The sequence below is a fragment of the Malania oleifera genome, chromosome 10 (assembly GCF_029873635.1).
Source record: "Malania oleifera isolate guangnan ecotype guangnan chromosome 10, ASM2987363v1, whole genome shotgun sequence".
Taxonomy (NCBI): domain Eukaryota; kingdom Viridiplantae; phylum Streptophyta; class Magnoliopsida; order Santalales; family Ximeniaceae; genus Malania; species Malania oleifera.
This window is the reverse complement of record NC_080426.1, coordinates 8696320-8720571: the sequence shown is the minus strand read 5'-3', so window position 1 is coordinate 8720571 and position 24252 is coordinate 8696320. Positions and strand designations below refer to the sequence as shown.

The window sequence follows — 24252 nt, the reverse complement described above, 5'->3', positions numbered from 1 at the left end:
GAGGGGTGGGAATTAGTAGTACTTATGGAAGCAGAGAGGGGAGGAGTAGGGTTGCAATGTCAAAAAGGTCAGGTACGTTGGAACCAAATTATTAGCTCCCCTTAATCAATGCCGTTTGTATGCTCTGTCAATTCCTTAATTTGAGCTCTCTCTCTCTCTCTCTCTCTCTACAAATTCAACAAGTCAACAGTGAGTTTTGCCTTTAATCCTCTTTTTAGGACCCAACAACCCTTGCTGTTTACTCATTTTTTGTCCAAACTCATGAGTTGGGAGCTTCCAGGAAAAAGAATTAAGGGGGGCAGTGTAATTAATAATTAGGAATGGAATAATGAGGTGTTTTTGGATTTCCTTTTGTTCTGTTTCAATATGCATGGGACAGAAACTACTGAGGAAAATAAATTAAAGCAATAGGAACTAAGCAGACCAGAAGGCTGGCATACATGAAACCACTTTGCTTCACCCCCAAGTTGTCCCAATTCTCTTTGCATGCCTCTTATATGCGCTAATAAATAGCATCAAACGTTTGTCGCCTAATAATACAACATTAAAACGCATCCTTACATTAATATGAAATAAGTCATATTAGCCATTTAACGAGAAATTTTTTGTTTATTATGCAACAAAATCTTGGAGTAATCCAATTGTACACGATTTTGTGAGCATTACAAATAGAAAAGAAAGTAAAATGCATAAATCCATCATGATGCATGCCCCTAATTGATCTCTCTCTCTAATTGGCTAGGTAATAATTTCTTTATCCAATTTATTTTTTATCAAGTAATAACTAGAATATAATTCATTGTTATTCCAAATAAACACACGCATCATCAATCAGTTATAATTAATATATTTAAGAGTAGAGTATTAGCAACTAAGCAAAGCAAAAATTATAATTTCCCATATTAGGAATTTTGAAAATAAATAAATAAAAGAAAACAATCCTCTTGATGAGGGAAAATAATAAAAATAATAAAAAAAATTTCTTCCACTATCTCACGTGGGTGTGTGCTGTAGAGTACCGTAGCAACAATGGAGAAGTCGAAATCGTTTTCATACGAGGAAGAGGAAACTGGTTTCGGCATGGCAATTGGTAAAACGGCTACGAAAGGGCTTGCGTAGATTGGACTGTGGGGCCCAGTTGTCCGCAATCAGCGGTCCACGTATTGCGCCGTGCATTAACCGTACTACCACGTAGACTACGGGTCATGGTGTGTTGTGCATGCATGGACATGGTCCTCGTTTCAGTCATTGCCTCTTCGGCCCTGCCCAGTGCCCACCGCCCCCTTACTCTTCTTCTTCAACCTTTGTCATTTTTTTCCACAGCCACATCTGTTTATCATTAATTATTTTTTTCCTTCAAAGGTTGTTTGGATCGAGCATTTTGCTTGAGAAAAAGAGAGAAAATAAATAAGAAAATAAATTTTTATTTTTTAGTTATATATCAAATAATATTAAAATAACTTGAGAAGAAACAATGAGTAAGAATTTAATATTATTGAATCTATCAAAAGAAATGATCTATGATCGCATAATTTGACGAAAAAATGATTCATATAACTAACCCCACTTAGTGAGACTAAGACTTGATTTTGTTATTATTGTTGTTGTGTTATCAAATAATATTTAAAATAAAATTTATTCCAATTTAAATAAAATTAAGAAAATTTAACATTTCATGATGTGCAAACACATCATAAAAATTCCTCTATAGGAAAATATTAAGAGCTCGACTCGTGATTCATAGACCCACATAACAGAAAATGAATGAATAAATATCATGAAACACTATAAACTCATGTCTCAAGATTAAGGTAAAGCGATAAGTTAGCGTACTTGTGCAGCTATATGCTCGCCTCATGCCATATGCATAGGCAGCTCACAATAATCGTGCATCCGCAACTTTTAATATTATTATTTTCTATAATATAAACTTTCCAACTCCATTCCTCATCGTTCTACTTTAATTATTTAGAGGGCAAAAATATGATCATTTAGGCTTGGATACACATATTATTAATTAAAGTTTAATTGAAATGAAAAAAAATTTTAGTATGCAATGTTATATGCTTTTAAAATGATAACTTTTTTTTTTAAAAAAAAAGATACTTTAAAATGATAACATGAGCAAAAAATTAATAATCATTAATTATTAAAAGTGGCCAGCCAAACACTACGTATGGACTAAGTAAAACTTAGATCACCAAGGTAAAGATAGCGGTATATTGTACCTAAATTTATTAATTTATTTTTAAAAAAATAAAAATACTTGCACAAACCTTGCACTCATTTATTTTACTCGAGCATGGGCAGAACATCATGGAGTCGGATACCTTTGCCTAAAATTGTGAGCTTCCTAACAAGATCAATCATTAAGAACATCTAATAAAAAATGGATGTGTTTAACAATATAAATTATAAGTATGAAGCTCGTGCTCTTTGCATGAGCTAATTATTATAAAATTAATTGTGGCTGAAGATTATTAAAGCTATTTGTTTAATTCATTGCTATTTAACTAGTTCAAATGGGCAAAATTAACTTGTAGAAAAAATATTAATTTAAAAGATTAGAACAATGTTAGACAACACAAAGTATTGATCGATCTCTAATTCAAAGTAAATTAGTTATATAACTAAATTAAGTGTCACTTAATTAAAAGCTTATGTTTATTGGGTTTCTTCTTCTTAATTTTTGCAGATATATAATAGAAAAAATAATAAAAGCAAAATAAAAAAGATGCATTGCTTGTTTTCATTTACCAATCACGGCCTACTCGATCAACATGTAAAGTGAAATGCAATCTTGTGCTAACCTTCATTGTATTTAACAATTGACAATATAAGCAAACTGTAGTTTTGGTAGTGTATTAGTGAAGAGGAATTTGTTATCTTTAATGAAGTAAAAATCAAAATTAATTTCAAATTACGAAGACTTAACTCACATAAAAATGACAAATTGAAATTATAAAAGAACAGTGTACTCAAATTCTGTTGAGAATTCCACTTGCGAGTTTGTCCCACATTGGAAAAAGTGAGTAAATGATGGGTGCTTATATACATGGTTGGCCCCAAGATCCAATAGGCTTAAGCATACACCAACTTAACTCAAAAACTTAAGCCTATTGGGTCTTAGACTCAACCATGTATATAAGCACCCATCATCTACTCAAATTTTTCAATGTGGGACAAACTTACAAGTAGAATTCTCAACAAATTCAACCTTGGAGAATTGAATAACTAATTCCTCTAAACTATTCTTACTATGGAAAGTTTATATGGAAAATGTAGAACACTTTCATTGATGTAAAGATGTCCTATATATAGGACTTGTACAAATTATGGTTGTTACAAATTTAAAAGTATTTAAATACCAAATCAAAAGATCTTAAACTATCAAATACAAAAAAATATTCAAGTAATACAATTGAAGAATCTTAGACTATCGTGGACTATCAAATTTCAACCAATTTTCAGCTACATAGGTTCTCGGCAATTCAGCAACCGACAGAACTGTCGACGGTTTGCCGAAACCATCCACGGTTTGCAATAATCAATCGACGATTTGATGAAACTGTCGACGATTTTCTCCTGAAAATCATTCTGCCTAAAATCGTCGAAGTAATTGTCAAAGGGTATATAAAAACTATCGACAATTGGTTGGAAATTACACAATTTCCTTTATACTTACGACCTAATTTTAACGATTTGCTACTCCTGTTACTAGAAGAGATAATTTTTTTGTGCCAACTGAAACTTACTTCTTCTTCTTCTTCTTTTTATTTCTTCCACTTTTTCTTTAATCACCTTTTTCTCTTGCATATCTTCTTTCTCAAATCACTACTTAGTACTTCCCCTAGTTTCTTTAATTTGGATTGGGTAAGTTTCATTTTATTTGCAATAATCCTTCACACGTGCTTGTCTTTGGGGGAGGGGGGCTTTGGCAACGTCAATCACATTTAGATTTTCCTTGGTATAAATATTTGAACAAAAAGGATACTCCCTACTTTTAGCAATTGAATTGCTATGTGTCACAGGCCTATTGACTTTTTTCAAAAAGTTTCATAAGTGTATATGCATATTAATGTGTTTTCATCTTTGTCTGAACATATAACACATTATATGTAATCTCTCATGATAACAAAATATTATAGCACTAAGGGGTTGTTTGTTTGCACTAAATAGCCTCTAAATAGAGGTTGGGTTCTTAGTGATTCAAAATTTAGTGGTATAATTTTGGATTGCATCTAGGGGAATCAACAATCTCCTTAGCACTGATTCAGTACCATTTGCAGTTCCAGTTACCGGAGGAGGTATGGAGCAAAAAGGAGGTAAGACTTTCACATTTAAAAGTTTTCGATTGCGTTGCTTATGTATATATTAATGATCAGGCTAGGGGCAAGCTTGATCCAAAATCTAAAAAATGCACGCTTCTTGGATATGGTGAAGATGAGTTTGGTTACCGCATATGAGATGATCAAAACAAGAAAATAATTAGAAGTCGAGATGTTGTTTTCAATGAAAGGGTTATGTACAAAGACGCGACATCATCAAGTAATCTTGCACTATATAACCCTGATATTGTAACGTTGGATGATTTCACTAATAGAAAAGTGGCACAATAGACTATCGATAATTCCCACACAGGGGAATCTATCATAGAGGAGTGCTTTGAAGCGCCACAGGCTCCTACTCCGACACTGAGGAGGTCTTCCCGACCGCATTACCAAATAGGAGATATCTGGATTACTTGTTACTGACTAATGCAGGGGAACTAGAGTGCTATGATGAAACATGTCAAGTGGATGAGGCTAGCAAGTGGGAACTTGCCATGAAAGATGAGATGAAATCCCTCACCGACAATAGGACTTGGGAGCTAGCTAGATTACCCAAGGGAAAAGAAGCTCTTTTAAACAAATGGGTGTACCGCATAAAAGAAGAGCATGATGGTTCGAGAAGATACAAAGCAAGACTCGTGATCAAAGGTTTCCAACAAATAGAAGGTATTGACTACTCAGAAATCTTCTCACCTATTGTGAAACACACAACCATTCAGACAATTTTAAGCATTGTTGTAGTAGAGAATTTACATCTTGAGCAGTTAGATGTAAAAACTGCTTTCCTCCATGGTGATCTAGAGGAAGAGATATACATGCACCAACTTGAAGGTTTTGAAGAGAAAGGCAAAGAAAAACTTGTTTGTAGGTTGAATAAGAGTTTGTATGGTTTGAAACAGGCTCCAAGGCAGTGGTATAATAAATTTAATGGCTTCATGTAAAAGAATGACTACCGAAAATGCAACGCTGGTCATTGTTGCTATTTCAAGAGTATAAATCAAATTACATAATTATTTTGCTTTGTGTTGATGATATACTTGTTGCAGGATCAGACATAAACAAGATCAGAAAATTAAAAAGGCAGTTGTCCACTGAATTTGAAATAAAAGACTTGGGTCTAGCAAAGCAGATGCTTGGGATAAGAATTACTAGAGACAAGAAGAAGGGAACCTTGCAGTTGTCTCAGGCCGAGTACATCAGGCAGATTCTCAGAAGGTTCAACATGAGTGAAGATAAGGCAGTTAGCACACCATTAGTCGGTCATTTCAAGTTATCAAAAACTTAGTCTCCAGAGTTAGAGGAAGAGAAGAAAGAAATGGACAAAATTCTATATGCTTCAGTTGTAGGAAGCTTAATGTACGTCATGGTTTGCACGAGACCAGATCTCAATCATGCAATGGGAACCGTTAGTAGATTCATGTCGAATCCAGGAAAAATCCACTGGGAAGCGGTAAAATGGATATTTCAATATCTCTGAGGTACAATTAACAAATGTTTATGTTTTGGTAAAAGTGATTTGACATTGCAGGGATACATAGATGTAGACTTTGCTGGTGAGATAGATCACAAAAAAAGTACTATTGGATATGTATTCACAATAGGTGCTACTGCCGTTAGTTGGGTATCACAGATACAGAAAATCATTGCTCTATCCACTGTAGAGGCAAAGTATGTGGCCATGACAGAAGTGAGCAAAGAGATGATCTGGTTATAGGGTTTGTTGACAGAGTTGGGTTTCAAGCAGGTGAAGAGTGTTTTGTATAGTGACAGTCAGAGTGCTATACACTGGGCGAATAATTCAGCATTCCACTCAAAGACCAAGCACATTGGATTTCACTATCACTTCATCAAATCTCTTTTAGACAAAGGGGTATTAGTAGTTGAGAAGATCCTTGACAGTCAAAACCCAACAGATATGTTGACAAAGACAGTGACTAGAGAGAAATTGGAGTTATGTTCAGATTCAGTGGGTCTCTTAGATCTACATAAATCACCCAGAAGTTGATCCCTGCATGTGCACCTCAACAAGGGGGTGCAGGTACTCTATTGAGGGAGTGCGGACACCTTGAGTCTAGGGCGAGGTCATAGTGTTGCAGCATCAGAGCAGCAGACACTTGGTTGCCCCCACATGTTTGGAGGGGGTGATTTGCTGACCCACCCATGTGGGTGCATTTATTCTGCTTGGGAAGTTGCAGCGTCGTGGTGCATGCGCAGCCTCGAGCATGCACATTTCTTTTATTACTGCTCCATCTCAATGTTCCTCTCTAATATATATATGTACACTGCTTTGTAAAGCTGTGCGTGTCTGAGAAAAATATACAGAGTGAAAAAGAACAAGGAGTTGTGTATGAGGCAAAGAGGTTTGTGCTGAGAGTTAAGTTGAGTTATGTTACTCCTCCTCTCTTGTATCTCTCTTATTGATCTTATAGTGAGATTCTCTCTCTCCCGTGGACGTATGCCGAGTTTGGCAAAACCACGTATTTCTTTTGTGTTCACTGTGTGATTGTGATTGTGTTTGTGTTACTGGATTCATCCCCTTACCCCCTAACATTGTAAAGCCATTTACAAACAAAAAAATTTATTATTTTAAAATTAAATATAGGACCTTTATGAATTCAATACCAAATTAAATTAAACATATATTAGACTCAATTGTGTAAATAAATTTTAGAAAAGGAAAAAGATACTCTATATGTCTATGTTAGACTTGGATTATAATTGTAGAAATTGTCAAGAAAATCTTTTATAGCACATTTACCAATTTAATTAAATCAATTACTATATATGTTATCATTTGAGTCTAATGAATTACAAATATAAGCAAAGAATGCACAAATATTTTGAATAAGCGTGTAGTCAATGAAGACATGACATTTTAAAAAAAATTAAAAGCTAAACAAGGAAGTTGGGTGTGTCAAAAAAAAAAGGTTTAAAATTGTATACTCATGCTAACTTAAAAAATAAAAAATAAAAGCTCTGAGCCCACCTTTTCGGTGGAGGAAGAAAAATTCTCTAGTTAGGCAAAATGTGGTAGCTTACTAGCAGCTAGGCAGCAGGCACAAAAATTCAATTGACCTTGAGAGTCCACATTTTAAAAATTGTTACATTAATTCTTGCAAATGTAGGTCACAGTTGACGATAGATGTACCACGCATGTAGGAATTATTAGAGTAATCCTAATCCTATATATTATATATGCATAGCCTCCTATCCTTCTAGCTGTACCAATTGACTTAATCATACTTCAAATTAAAAGAGCTTAGTGTGGAAGAAACATGCAAATTAACTTTAGCATCCACAATGATTGTGATCATACCATGCCCAATAAAGAAATAATTATTATGCAATTTATTTATGTTTGTATGTATGTGCGCGCATACACACACACACACACATATATATATATATAATTAAATAGTTAATTTACTCATTTTTTAGGTTTGGATTAGGCATCTTAATGACATTGTTTAGAAACTAATTAATTTTTTTTTATGAAAATACAAGTCTACTTTAACGTATTTTATAAATATTTAAAGAAAATTTATTAGAAATTGTCTAATGAAATTAGAAGTATAAAAATGTTAGATGATAATTGTCAAATCAGGACTATAAGTGCAAAAGAAAAATGTTATTATACACGTGCACTTAATTTGTAGATGTAAGTGCGACGAGAAAAAGTTTATGCCTATAAAAATTGTATTGGCTTCCAACTTGCATTAATATATATATATTTAGTGAATTCATGCTATTGTTCGTAATGGGTGGGCCTATGCAATTATTTACCCTCGTATCTTTATTGACCTTATTCGAAAAATTGATTAATTAATTAAACCCTAGAAAATTATTAGGTATGCGCCCACAATAGTAGAATAATTCTTTACTAACTAGCTATCTTGATCGGTAAAATGATCAACCTTGTGTGAATATTAGACTATATATTTAACAATGCTTCTCCTATTTAAATAATTATTTTTTACACATAAGCAATATTTTTGAAGTATTTCATGTTGAAAAGAGGTGTGCATGGGTGGATTGTGCTTCAAAGAAAGTAACTGTCATAACAAAAGTAGATTTTGAAAAGTAATTAATTATGTTTTTCTTCTATGAAAGTAACCTGATTAATTAATAGCAATTATTATTACTTTCTAATATTACGTTTAGTGAAAATAATTATTGAGCACAATCAAGCACAATTAGCACTACAAATAGAATTTAGTACAAAACATTATTAGACAAATTTTTAAGAAGAAAACCATTGTAACTTCTCAAAGATATTTTTTAATAGTATTTTTTTTAATACAGCTATGACACTACCAAATGAAACCATTGATTGTTTTGTCCTATTGGTTGATCAAGTCATTAAGGCAATTATTGTGCTCTTGTGAGAAAAAATTGGCAAATGAAATGCATTAGTGACAAAAGGGTCTGGCTATCCACACGAAAAAATTTATGCACATCTTTCATGTTAACTATCTTTCACTGTTATGAGATGATTTTTAGTTAGTGAAAAAGCTTGTTATGATTATATATGTGTGTGCGTATGTATGCAAATGTTGATGCTTGAAAGTAGATAGTCACTTCAGAAGTTGGTTAGGTTGGAAGTTAATAAAGAATTTCTCTCACTTCTAACCTACAAAATCAAAGGTAGGCTCTTGAGAGGTCCCGGTGGCTTCCACGTGATCTCTTCGATGCCTAATTAAGTCAATTGTTAATTCTCTAGTTAAAGTGTAAAAAGGAAAGAGTGAGAAGAATGGAGAGAGTGAATCACCCCTTTCTTGGAAAACCTACCCCTTTTGTTACTCGACTCTTTGCTCCTAACTACATTAGAGGCATGGATTCCCTTCACTTGGATGTGGTCAACTACTTCTCTCCACCATGGGAATGTCAATTTTTCTATCAGGGTGGATAATTAAGATTTGTCATCGTGGGTGTGTAGATTCTCTTATTGGACAATTAAGTTAATCAATGCACTAGACAATTGAAGTCAACTAAATAGATTGTTTAGGTCAAATCGGTTTTGACATTCAAAGGGACACCTCAGTCGAGGCTCATAGCTTAGCTTAGTTTTGGCCTTCCAAGGGTACCTCAATCAATGGGGCTCATGACCCAACTCGATTTTGGCATTCCAAGGGCACCTCAATTAGTAGGGCCCATGACCTAGTTCAATTTTGGTCTTTAAAGAGCACCTTGATCAATGGTGCCCAAGGCCCGACTTGTTTTAGCCTTTCAAGGGCACCTTAGTTGGTGGGGCTTATGACCTAGCTTGGTTTTGGCCTTCCAAGGGCACCTCAATAAGTGGGGTCCAAAATTCAGCTTGTTTTTAGCCTTCTAAGGGCACATCAATTGGTGGGGCCCTCAACCTAACTCAATTTTGGCCTTCTAGGGGCATCTTCATTGGTGGAACACTTGACCCGACTCAGTTTTGGCCTTCCATGGGCACCTTGGTCAGTGGGGCTTATGACCCAATTTGGTTTTGGCCTTTCAAGTGCACCTTGACTATTGGGGCCCACAACCGAGCTCGAGTTTATCCTTCCAAGGTCATCTTCATCAATGGGGCCCATGCCCCAACCTAATTATGGCCTTCCAAGGGGGCACTTTGATCAATGAAGTCCACAACCCAACTCGGTTTTGGCCTTCCAAGGACACCAGCTTGATTTTGGCCTTCCAAGAGCACCTCGGTCAACGAGGCCCACAACAACTCAATATCTCCCTAGTTGGGCACCCGAAAGTATATATCTTTTGAATGCTTCATACCTTAATAATCCCAATTTTGAATTAGATGTAGTGAGGTTATATTTGAATGCACGGATTTTAAGGTTTGAATAAAAATTTATATGCATTTAAATGAGATCCATTACAATTTAAAATAAATATTGTCTACATACTCTTTCTTCTTGTGGCACATTGTCAATATTAAATCCTACATACATTTAATCATTCAACAAAAGAAGGATAACTCAACTTAAAAATTCTAGCAAATAAAAAATGTGTCATTCTAAAAAATTTAATATTGCTCTTTCTCGTGGAAGCTATCTGAATTTGAAAATTAAGCAACAATAATTATCATGCTGCAAGCATTAATTTGCATTCTTGTATTATTAAATTCCAAATGTCTTACAGGCAGGGGGAAAGTTTAGTAGGCACGGAAGAAGTTAATGACAGTTGCTTAAATAATTAAGCATAGCATTCTTACAGCAATTTATGATTAAGGATAATTTTTCAGATGCATGGATTAAGGCTTTCATAATTAATATTTAAACATATATACATCAAATTATCTGCAAAAATAGAAAAAACTAAATATTGGAAGACCCAACATACTTTTTTTTTTTCCTTAATATATAGACGGAACATTAAATAAAAGAGCAAGCTTGTCGCAACGTCTCCGATAAGGGTCCGGAATGGCGAGGAATAATAATAATGAAAGTTTGATGGGATTGTCACTAACTTGTTATTTTTCTAGGTGTTTAGTTTGCCTAATTACTATTCATTAATTGGTATTTAGAATAATCCTAAGGCTAAGGAACCAGCAGTCTCAGTCTACGAACGGTAAATTGCACCCCCTACACTCTCGTTCTACGATCTACAAACGATACCTAATTAACCATGAATTATTCTTAAATAAAATCTAATGGTATTTAGTTAACTCCTTAAAAAAATAAATGAATATTAATTTTTTAAAAAAATATAAAATAAGGTGTGATTTAGTCATGTCTAATGCAAACTCCAAGAGAGGAGATTTTATTTGATAAAAACCTCTCATAACTAATATAGGTGAGATCTGAAATACCTCTTTACCCTTTGTTTAATCATTGGGACACACGCACACAAAAATAGAATATATATACAAATAATATTCAAACAAACTCAACAAATTTAATCAAAAAAAGTTTTTAAAACATTCCCAAATTTGTATAAAATTTTATAGATTTTTTAAAAAAATTTCCATCATTTTCTATAATTTTATAGGATTTTCAAAGACTTTTTATTTCATTTTTTATATTTCTATATTTCTATTTTTTTATCCAAGTCAAAATAACTCAAATAATTTTGACTTATTTTCTAATTTTAAAATTTTTTTCTTGATTTTTAAACTATTTTTTATCTGGTCGCTGACGTGGCATCGATCTGGCAATCTAAAGAAAATACATATTGACGACCAGGATTACACCACATCGCCCCCTATCCTATTTGTCCCACGTGTTACCGCCCGTATGTGGCACGTGTCCCACTATTTATTTTTTTAAAAAATAAAATAAAACTCAATACAAAAACCCCTCTTGTCTCCCGCTCTCTCTTTCTCTTTGTTTTCTTTCTTCACACAAATTTCTCTCTCACTTAAATTATATTAATTTGAATGCTTATTTAAAATGTGATATTATTTGGTAATACAAAACATCTATGTTTGTATCCATATGCGTGCCTGCCAAGCACATTTTTATGAAAGGATTTCAACAATATGTCATGCAACTATTAAATAATTTTTTAATGTAATGTTTGGTAAGACAAAAAAGAAAAGAAAAGAAAAAAAGAAAAGAAAAGAGTAATATGATTGTCTCTTTTATATACAGTTGTTATATTATAACACAAATTTAAAATTATCTTTCATCTTCTTCTCAACAAACATATTATAACTAAATATTCAAATTTTGTTCTCCAAGTGTATATTTATATTTGGGCATACAATTTCACATTTACTTTTAGATATAATTTTATAAAAAAATTTAACTTTTATTTTTATATAATTTTTTCTTTTGAAAATATGTCCTATCTTCTTTTTTTTTTTTACTCATACGAAGTACTATTTGAAAACGAAGAATCAAAATTTGTCTTCAGCAAGTTTTTTCAATTTTACATGAGCAATTTTTCTAGATTTTTATTCATTTGAAATGACTTTTATATGTTTTAGCCGGATATTTTTCACTTTTTACTCTTATTTTATTTTATCGTTGAAATTATGTCACATTAGCTATTCCTGTCAATATATTTTGTATTATTCACATCTATTTCTTTGATACAATACACTATGGAATTTTTTGCAAATAATCTTATTTGATGATAATTATAAGTTAGAAAAAAAATAGGGGATTAGAAATTTTGATACTAATATTTGGGCAAAAGATACTTACCTCCCTTAAGGTTTGGAAAAAAGATACAAACTTTTTTCAAGACTTGAAAAATCACAAGGGGAGGTTTGCATCTTTTTTGCAAAACCTCAAGGGATATTCTTGAAATTCTTGAAACCTTAGGAGAGATTACTGAAATTTTTGAAACCTCGAGGGAGGTTCTTGTCTTTTTACTAAATCTCAGGAAGGTGAATATCTTTTGCTTTTAATGTTTCAATTGCTTTAGATTGGTATGTAAATTGTTTAAAGTACTAAAACATTTTATTTGATTTCACTTTAATCGGGATTAAATTATTTTTACTACAATTTTGAATTTTTCTAAAGCACAAAAGAAAGAATGGGTTGTATTTTGAGATAAAAAAAACACCAACTTTTACCAAAAGATTTTAAAATATTGAGATAGTAATTAACAACAATAATAGATCTAAAAATATAAAGTAGAGAAATTTAGGGCAAAAGGTTCATTACTTGAATTTGTTTCAAATAGACTCTTAATGCTCTCTCATATTATCCTATTCAATGTCGAGGCGTAATATACATTCATCGAGGAAAAATTAGGTTATCAAGGAGGATCAATGTGGTCCTTCCATGAGACATTTTCATTTAATGAAAATACTTCAAATAATGAGTCCAATCACATTAAACACCGGACTCGTCCAATTGAGATTTATTATTTAGAATATTTTCATTAGATAATAAGGTCTAATGGGAGGAGCACGCTGGTTCTACCGAAGAACCTATTTTTTCGTTTTTATTTTTTTTTCACATTTGCCATCTATAACACGTGTACATAATACAATAAATTATGAGAAATAATGTTTGTTAAATTTGTCAAAAATCCATTCCAAATTCTACCTGATTATGTTAAAATTCACTTTAGGTCGTTTTGGAAACATGGTTCCAAAAAAATAAAGAGAACACTATCTTATTTCATATGATTCGAAGGATTGGGTCAATTGGACATAAGAAGTTGAAAAAATTCTTCATAATAAGAAATCTCGAGTTCAATTATGTACCAAATCTAATTCTTGATTTACCATAAGAGAACTATATTTGTATTCACATCATCCCTATTTTGATGCCAATTAGGAGGGTCCAAAGAGTTCGTCTAAATTAAAATTATAGGTAGCAAAAGAAATTTAATCCTTGTACCGACAAATAAATAAAAGAAAAAGTATTTAACTATCTATTTCTATACTATATTTTCCTTATAATTGAAAAGATGTTCTCTTTTTTATTTGTTTATTTTATTCTTTAAAAAAGTGCATCACTTTATTTTTATTTTTTTTGGAAAATAAGGTATCCTAATTTTTTATTTTGCACACTTTTCACAAATAAGTTTTCTAGATGTCTAACAATCTTTCAAAAATGAGTTTTTATCATTTTGAGGAGGCAAATTTCTATTTTATTAATTTCTGAAATTATGTCACAATACTTTTAGTTTTAGTATAATTTTAATATTTACATTTGTTTCTCTAATGCTTCAAATACTCCCTTGAGGATTTTTTTTTTTTTTAAAAAAGACAGCTTCAAACACTCTTATTTCTTTTTAATGAATGATAAATTTGAATTAGGAAAAATAGTTTTAGGATTAGAAATTTTGATATTAATGCTCTAATTTTGCTTTAGATTGCCATATATTGTTTTACAAAAATTACAAAACATTTTATTTAGTTCTATTTTAGTATTAAATTGTTTATATGGTGCTTTGAATTTTTTTAAAGCAAAGGAAGAAGTAATTTTTTTGAAAAGAAAAAAGTTTGTAGAACAGTTTTGAGAAAAGGATTTCAATGATGTTTTTTTTTTTAGAAAAAAAAAATAATTTTTACCAATAAAAGATTTTAAATGATAATAATGATGATTGAAGGCAATAATATGAATTTTAGGCATCAAATTTAAGATGACAGGCTCACTATCCAAATTTGTCGATTCCATAGCGACCACCTATTCTTACCCATCACCCAATTCTATCCCGAGGCACAAAAATAATGTGCAAATTTTTTTTTTTAAAAAAATAATGCCATAATCATTGTATTATTAGAGCAAATAATCTTATTTTACTTCAACGTAAATATATCATTCCAAAAATTAATTTCAATATTAGAACAAGATCAATAAAAATAATCATTAACGATGTTAATTTACTTCAAACAGGAGGTTGAAATTTAAAATTAAAATTAAAATTTATATAAATATAAATAAAATAATTATAAAAATTTATTAGAATATATTTAAGTTAACGTAAATTTGAAGTTAAAATCTGAAATTTACATTTTAAAATACAATTATAGGAATTGATTTTATCGTTTTAATACATTGCCATTGAAGAGTTGGCCAGTTAGAGCAGATTGTAAATTAATAGAAGCAATATTTGCAGGCACGATGGGCCTTCCGTGGGCCTCAGACACCATGCGTGGCCCCATTTGTTCTGATTGAGCCTGGCCTGTTTTCTACCAGTTGGGCCTTCCTGGGTATCGTCGTATGATTTTCAATGCAGCACAAGGACAGCGATAGCCCATGAACTGGCTCAAGCCCATACCTAATCTTCGGCCTCTTGGCCCACACTTGACACTAGCTGTCAAAACATTGGCAATATAATTGGTTAGATAAAATATGACGTGGTTATTCTAATTATTTCTGTCTATAAATTTAACCCAATTTTAGTTATCTGGTTCATCAACCATCTAAGACTAAAACTTAAATTTTAAATTTAAATTTGTATAAATTTAATAAAATATAGTACAAAATTCTATTCAATTTTTGAAACCTATACGTGTCCCAATTAAAGATCCAAAATTTATAATATTTATAATTTCAAACATAGTTTAAAAGTAATATGAGAGTTTTTTTTAATAGTACTCTATTTTATTAAGTATAAAATTCATTTAATTTCCTTATTAATTATTAAGTTTTAATATATGTTAAATAAAATTAAAAATGACATTTTTGAGAATAATGAGTGCAGATAAAAATTGTTCCCTAGTGAGCCTAAAGGAAAATAAACAATATCGAGGAGATATCATACAAAAAAAAGGAAAATAAAAGGGCAAACAATTTGATCATTAAATAAAAAAGTCTAATGAATCAGTTGATCAAAAATCAAAAATCAGAAATAGAAATTAAAAACCGTAAACCAACAATTTGTTTGTTTAATATTTCTAAAATTAATACAAATTAAAAATTTAACTAAAAAAATGCTCATTTTCATCCTTAAAATCTACTATCCACTATACTATCAACGAATTTTTAATTGTGGATACATATGTATCCTTAACATATTGAAACGATTGCCATTATTGGTATCAAATCAATAGCGATTCATACAAGCTAAATCTTCTAATCGATAATTGAGCCAAAGAAAGAACTTAAATTGAATTAATTTCTCTTTATCTCTAAATCAAGTAATATTGTAAAAATATAATTAAAATAATAAAATTACAAATAATACACATTAAAAATTACTATAATAAAAATAAAATTTATTACAATTATTTTGCTTAATTGTTCTAGTTTCAAATTTTACTTTATAATAAAAATTTTACTGGACATGACAATTAAAAAAATATTAAAAGTATTTTGTAATTGATTTATTATTTATTTTTAAATTTTATGTATAAATATTTTAACCATATTTAAATTCATATGATCATTTAATTTCAATTTTAATTTTAAAATATTAAAATAAATAATTTAATGCCAAAACTATTTTTAGATATTAAAATTTTTGACAAGAAGTTATCTGAACAACTGAAAGTCATAAAATTTGGTTTTCAGTTTTCAACAAACAACTGAAATTAGCAACAAAAATTAAAAAACTAACAACATCAACAAACACGTTTTAATTTTATAATCTGTTTCTTCACCGTGGAGAAACAATAATAGAAAATAGAAATAGTAACGATACCAAACATGTCCTACACTTTTTGTTCAAAGAGAAAAAATAAATGGAGCAAAAGGAGTCATGCAGGAACAACGCAACAAGATTGTTAGAAGAAACATGACACATTATTTATATATATAACAACCCTCTGTATCAGGAGAAAAATCTAGGAACAACGCAATTGGTTAGTCGAGGATACTCAATAATCAAGACAACATCATTAGCTTCAATACACAAGTATGGTCAAAACTCTAATCATGTTATTTAGGATGACTACTTATTTTTATTGGTAAGTTCTGTTATGAGCATATGTGCTCAAGGTCCTTGGATAAATTTTATAAGATGCACTTGAATGGGAACTTTGTTTTCCTTGTAGTGACTTGAACTAGAAAGTTGTCTAAATCAAAATCAACATTTATCTACAGAACTCTTTATTAAGATGGTAATTGTCACAAGGGCACCCAATGAAGGCCTGAAAAATGTCACAGCAGGTGAGCAGTTAAGTAACCAGGAAGGCTCTCCTCAAGCTATGAATGCTACAACCTCAGAATTCATATATATTTTGCAAGTTTCATGATCACTTCCGTCGATCACTGGTGTGTTTTAGTATCCACTTGAGGATCATAACAAAGGCATCACTTCAAACACCGCAAGGTCTAGGCACAATTGTCCACTTTTATTATATAATTAGCACCTTTATCCTGTGTTAATCTCAGCAGAAAAGAAGAATCAACAGCAACAGCAGATGTCAGTTAATTAACTGATTTTGTTGTCTATAACAGCAAGTCAGTTAAGCTGTTAGTATTATTTTGTTATCAGTTATTAGTTTCAGTTGTATTTTTTACTATATATATAGATCCTTGTAAACCCGTATGATAATGAGAATTTTATGAAGAAATTCACTACAATGCTGTAGATGAATATCAGTTTTACATGGTACTGTTCTTGTAATTACAGAGATCTGGTAATTCAATTTTGATATCAGTTTTACGAATTTTACATGGTATCAGAGCTTCTTCAAGCATTGAAGAATTTTTTCTGTCTTCTTGAATTTGAGTTTCTTTAAGTTTTCAATGGCTTCCGCTATTGGTTCATCACAGACAACATTCACTTCACAATCGGTATCCAATTCAAGTACAGCATTGGTGGATGAATATGCTGATAATCCTTACTTTCTTCCTGAGAATGAGAATCCAGGTTTTGTTCTTACATCTCAACCTCTTACAGGTCCAGAAAATTATATGAGTTGGGCTAGATCAGTGTTCTTGGCTTTGAGTTCCAGGAACAAATTTGGATTTGTAAATGGCTCGATTGCAGAACCAGATCCTTCTTCTCCTTTATTCAATTCTTGGAGTCGTTGTAACACTACGGTTCTTTCTTGGCTAACCAATTCTTTGAGTATGGAATTGAAAGCTAGTGTGATGTATATCAATAAATCAAAAGATTTGTGGTTTGATCTTAAGGATAGACTTTCACAAGGTAATACACCACGATTATTTGAACTTGAGAAAGAAATTTCTCATCTTTCACAAGGATCACTCTCAATAAGTTCTTACTTTACAAAATTCAAGACTTTATGGGATGAGTTTGTCAGCCATCAGCCCTTTACTGTTTGTTCTTGCGCTTGTATTTGTGGATCCAAGGCTTCTCAATTGGATGTTCAACATAAGGAACATGTTTTTAGGTTCTTGATGGGCTTGAATGATAGTTACAGCAATCTTATTGGTCAAATATTGCTAATAGAACCATTTCCTTCATTAAGCAAAGTTTGCTCTTTAGTTATACAAGAAGAAAAGAGGAGAAACATTGGTCATGACATTACAGGTTATAATGTTGAAGCAAATGCTGCTGCAATGTTTGTTAATCACAACAAAGGACAATTTCAGCATTTCAATGGTGATAAAGGAGGAGGGTATTCTAAGAAAGAAAGACCAATTTGTCCTATTGTGGCTTAACAGGTCATATAGCTGATAAATGCTATAAGCTTCATGGTTATCCTCTAGGGTACAAACCTAAAGGAGGACACATAATTATGGCTAATCAAGTGGTTGGTTCGTTGCCTCAAACTGGTCTTCAATCAAAAATCATACCTCAAACACAACAGCCTTCCTTGACACAATGTCCAATTACTCAGGCTCAATGTGAGCAGTTGCTTAATTTTTGGAAAAGTCATTCAACAACTGGATCAGGATTTGGTACTCAAGTCTCTCATCAGAATACTTCTGTTTCAGCACCCATTGTATCTTCTCAATCTTCTTTTCATGCTTGTAGCAGTTCTACTCCTTCTTATTCGTCTAATTTTTCAGGTAACTCTTTTTGGTTTCAACCAAATCTATCTCATTCCATATTTTTTGCTCAATTTTCTATTCCATCTCTTCATATGCATAATTCAAAATCCAATGATTGGATCATTGATACTGGAGCTACTGATCATATGGTCCATTCTGTCTCTCAGTTGACCTCTGTTACTTCTATTGCACAAACTTATGTCTATTTTCCAAATGGGGAAAAAGCCTTAGTCACACACATAGGCACAGTACAAATTTCTTCTACTCTCATTCTTATCAATGTTTCAAAATATTACGTCTGTAAGATCAGTTTGCCTACCACATCCTGGTCCGGAAATAGGTGGGTATAACCCTACTCAAGCCAAACTGACTATCCATCGCCAATACTTCTACAACAGTATGACTACACAAATATTCCTTTTGTAGTTACGGCAGTCAAAGTTCTTAAAATTTATGCAATTAAGCCGTATAATAATTTGAACATTTCCCCAACATCAAATTTATAATCAAATCGCATCAATATTTTCAATAACTCACATAATAAGCATAACACTCTCAAATTTGCTCAATTATGCAATAATATAAAATAAACTCATGCCACATGATTTGTATAATAATTAGAATTTTAATAAATTATCAAAGAAAATGTATAATAATCCACATATTTTAATTTAATTACAATATAATCATAAAACCCGATATAATCAAATCCCCGCAGTATAGTTTAGCCCAAATATTTGGAAATAATTGAATTTGCATAATCAATTTAAATAAAAAATATATTTTAAAATAAATTTTGTTATAATCTAACTCACTTATCCTAACCCTGGAGTGGTGCCTATGACGTGTGAATTGTAATGTCCCGACCCTTAATACGGCCCCAAAGTGCTACTATACATACTTATACTATACAAATCCTGATAACATACATAACTACCCGCCCTAAACAGGGACATACGTGTATTTTAAAATGATTCGTACTCACATATATTGCGGAAAAAATAAACATTCATATGGATTCTAATAGACATGCCAAAGTATCTAATTGTTCCTTACATACATTAACACGTATATAAAACATAAACTGTATTACATTCCCAAAGAGAAACCCATCCTGGCTAAACAACTCAGAATTCATACAACTTACGTAAGCTAACCAGACTCTACGCTCCAAAGTCTTTTTAGAAGATTAGGACTGATTTCCTGTAACCCCTAAAAGAAAGGTTGTAAAATTGGGGTGAGACACTTCTCAATAAGGAGGAAGATATTACATCAGTGTGTGACTATACAGTTATATTTTTGTTTAAAAACGGTTACATAGATGACACATTCTCTATACTGTAATGTATATGTAGTACATATATAAATCCTTGATAATATTCAATCCAGCATCATTACAAGTGAGAGTTCTCGAGGTTATGGTAGGCTACAGGCCAATACACTGTACAATCCCTCCGCTCGGTAATCAAACCTGTGACTTTGCTCGTTAAACTTTTTAAATCATGTATATGCACATTTAGAACATCGTCTAGCTTGAAACTATCATAACTATGCCAGTAACTCTCCACAGCAAGGGTTGTGCGATAAGAAAGCACTGATAGAGCCCTATTCGTGTAGGCATTGTCAGGCATCATAACATACTGCAATCCGACTTGACCATCACCACTCCGATCCCTTTTGACCAATGACCCTTCTTACCAAGCCTACTACTAGGTACCCACACTGAAAAATAACTGCGTGTGGTTGCACCGTACCTCTGTTTTGGCAACGGTACTGAACCTACAAAATATAAGTGTTTTAAGGCTTCATATACTATTGAGACAAGTTGCAGTCCCAATATCATATATATAATTTACATTAAAAGATAATAACCTGTGCAATTTCAGTATTTTCACAATCTCATTTATGTATACTTTCATTCATACTGTGAAAAACAGACTTGTAACCTCTCAGTTTTATCCTTTTCTTATACTTGGCACGGTATCTAACCGGCACCTGTTTTCTGCATTATCTGATAATCACATAGTTTATATACATACATCTCAAATCAGTATAAATTCAATTCATATTATACGTCACACTTAATTGGTCAATTATACATTTCATATAAATTGATTCGTAAAATATCATTTCTACTGCTATTAAGAGTTTCAAGCATCTCCTACTTTAGTTTTAGTATAAATAAAGTAGTTTAATAAATTTGGAGATCATATGCCAAAAACCCCCATTTTTGCCAAAACCGTAAAATCGTGAAAACCGTAAGAATCAGCAATTATACCCGATAAACTTTGCAAATAAGCAGTTAATAAGTACATATAAACATTAGCTACATATCATGTGGTTCTTTTCTAAAAATACTGATGTAAACAAATCCCCTTACCTTTATCCCGAAAACTGAAACACGAGCTTATTAATCTAAAACTATGACACGGGATCCTCAAAACCTAAAAACCGAAGAACAATACTTCAATATTATTCAATCTATTACAGATCTACCAAAACAAAAACGAATTCAAATCTTTACCTCGATTTTAGAAAAAATCCTGAAAATCTTCAAAATGACGATCTGATCCGCTATAATTGTAGAGTTTCCTCCCTTGATCGGGCTGATCAACACAGAAACCTCCAATTGTAGAAACAGACGATGAACGGCGAAGGATCGTAGAGAGAGAGAGAGAGAGAGAGAGAGAGAGAGAGAGTTTTTGGGTTTTTTTACCCCTTAAGCAACCAAAAATGATATTTATAGAACCTTTGACTGAGTCAAATTCGTTGACGAAGCGGCGCCTTCATCGACGAACCACTTGGACTGTTCGTGGACGAAGCTCTTCCTTCGTTGACGAACTCCATCCGGATATTTTCTTGGTTCGCTCAGTATTTTTTCGTCAACGACGCTCTAAATTTCGATGACGAAGAACTAAATGGACTTTGTCGATGAATATACTGGCTTTGTTGACGAACCCTACTGAAATTCCATTTTTACCATTTTCTTATTTATTTTCCTTATTTACGAGTTTGGGTCTCTACACGGATGATGAAATTTCTTTGGTTAAATCGTTGAAAAACGGAGTTAGGACCCAAAAATGATGTTCGTTCTTCAATTTGATGGAGAAATGCAAGAAAAATTGAGAGAGAGAGAGAGAGAGAGAGAGAGAGAGAGAGAGAGAGAGAGGTGAGGAACCGTGAGAGGGGGGAGAAAGGAGACTTCAAAATGTTTCTTGACTTCTTGATATATATCACCTCTCTCCATTTCTCTCTCCACACCCTCATGCATATTATTTTTGGGATCGTTACATAGGTAGAAAGTGAATCCAATAAATGCACATCTTAAATTATGTAGGTCGTCATAATAAATATGTTATTTATTATTTATTTATCTATATAAAAATTTTAGTTGGTTCTTATAATTTTATTTTACTTCTAATTCAAAATTCTTTGAATTTAGCATGGGATTTTGGAGGTCAAATAAGGTTCTTTTTGTTTTGTTTTCATATAATAAGAAGAACAACTACTTGAAATAATAATAAGGGCAAAAGAAATTAATTTTTCCTTAAATTTGCTTAGTTCTTGTTTGGAACTCATAAAATATTAGGGAAAGAAAAATAAAAATAATAAGAAATACACATTTTTATATTTGGTCATCGAGGACAATAAGAAAGAAAATGAAAAATATACCAAATTTATAAATAAAAATTTGATTTTACACATCATTAATATTTCATTTTTTTAATCATATAAAATCAAACTTTCATTTAATAATAAATGAGTTCTTTTTACAAAAAACTGAACCGACCGATCATGTGTTCTTAACCGAACCGAACCGATCAATTTTGGTCGGTTAATTTGGGTTTCCCCGAATTATGCTCACCCCTAGTAATAATTATAAAATATCATTTTAGTATTTGAATTCGTAAGAGTAAATTACACGCTAGAATATAGGTTGCACGGTATTCCCTTAATTGCCTTGTGATTAGTGCACAAAAATCTTATGCAACGATCCATCCCTTCTAATATTTATTAGATTATTATTTGTAAAAAGAATTATATATTTTGTTTTTTCACTAGATCTTTGATTTGAATTTTTTTTTTTACAATACTTAAAACTGATATACCTTAAATATATCACTTACCATAAATCCAAAGGAGACTAGAGCCCAGCATTGATGAGGGCAATTACCACATAAGTCAACTGCTCAGGCAGAGCAATTGACGCTAGCTTCATGATGACTAGAGCAATCTACGCCAACGTTATAACAACTGGAGCGATTCACGTTTGCATCATAATTCGCTAATAAATGGCACATCACCCTTGGGTCAAACTCCACCACTATAAATGGGGATTCAGAGAAGAGGTTAAGGTATCTCATTCTAAACTCTACTTTACTGTTGCATAAAAAACTTCTCAAGTCAATCCCTAACTTAGGCATCGGAGCGATCCCCCGGAGTACACCCCGGGTCCTCCAAGTCTTCCTTATTTATCTCTTTTCAGGTGGTCGTGATCAGGGATCGTGAAGGTCGTTCAATTTTTGGCTGCAACAGTTGGCGCCGTCTGTGGGAACTTCTTGAGAGGTTTTCTCTTTCAATCCTTGATCATGACTACATCAGATAATTGAAGGTCGATGCATTGGCTCAATTAAGATCGTCCGAAATACCACCGTCCGACACCTAGACGTACTCGATGCCGTCTGATCCATCGCCAATTGGGATCCTACCTAGTGCAAACTCTTCATTCACGGAATTGGATGGGACACTACCATCAAGAACCTCCACAATCTCTTCTCCACCTATGGTGACCTTGAAGAAGCCATCGCGATCCTTGGCAAGGTCACCGAGAAAAGTAAAGGGTACGGGTTTATTACGTTCAAGCACATCAATGACGCTTTACTCGCATTGAAAAAGCCAAGTAATAAAATTGACGGACGAATAACCGGGACCCAGCTTGCGATATTGGGAAATTCCAGATCTAATACGAATCCGACTACAATTGATGTTTCTATGCATAAGATTTATGTAGCCAACGTGCCTATTCTCAAGGTATGATTTTTTCTCCATCATACAATAATAATTCTTAAAAATAAAATAAAATAATATATGTCATAGTTTCAATGCTTGAGATCTCCGCCTTAATGACTAATAATAATTAATAGGATGTTCAAAATATTTAATTGATTGAACAGTGACCTATGCACTAAATGCATAGTGGGGTCATAACAGCTACACTGCCAGTCAAATAAACAAAGCCAAACTTTAAAATTTCAATGGGTTAGCCGAATGTACCATGGGGTCAACAATAATGACTCTTACACATTCATGTGCACTAAACAGTACTCTAAATAGTGAATTTGAAATTACAATTGGAAATTTGAGTTGAAATTGCAATGCACACTGAAATTGCATAATTGTAGCAACTACAATTGGCAAAACCTCAAACAGAAAAATCAAGCTCCTTAGTGACATTCTATCGAGCACCTGGAGCCCAATCAGCTGAACAATCCACACCATAATCAAAACAAATAGTAACAAAATCACCGTCGTCAATGGTAGACATCTCGAAGATCTCAATCTCAAACTTCAATCTACCATTGCACTCACAACCCCATCCAACATGGGACTCACGAATCAACTGGGAT

At 32.3% G+C, this 24252-nt stretch overlaps 1 protein-coding gene across 1 annotated transcript; it reads left to right on the top strand.

Annotated features, from left to right (window-relative positions):
• Positions 1–17410: 17410 nt before the first annotated feature.
• Positions 17411–18292, top strand: LOC131166494 (uncharacterized). Its single transcript, XM_058125094.1, has one exon. It carries the CDS (start codon positions 17411–17413, stop codon positions 18290–18292), a length of 882 nt encoding a protein of 293 aa, XP_057981077.1.
• The last annotated feature ends 5960 nt before the right edge of the window (positions 18293–24252 follow it).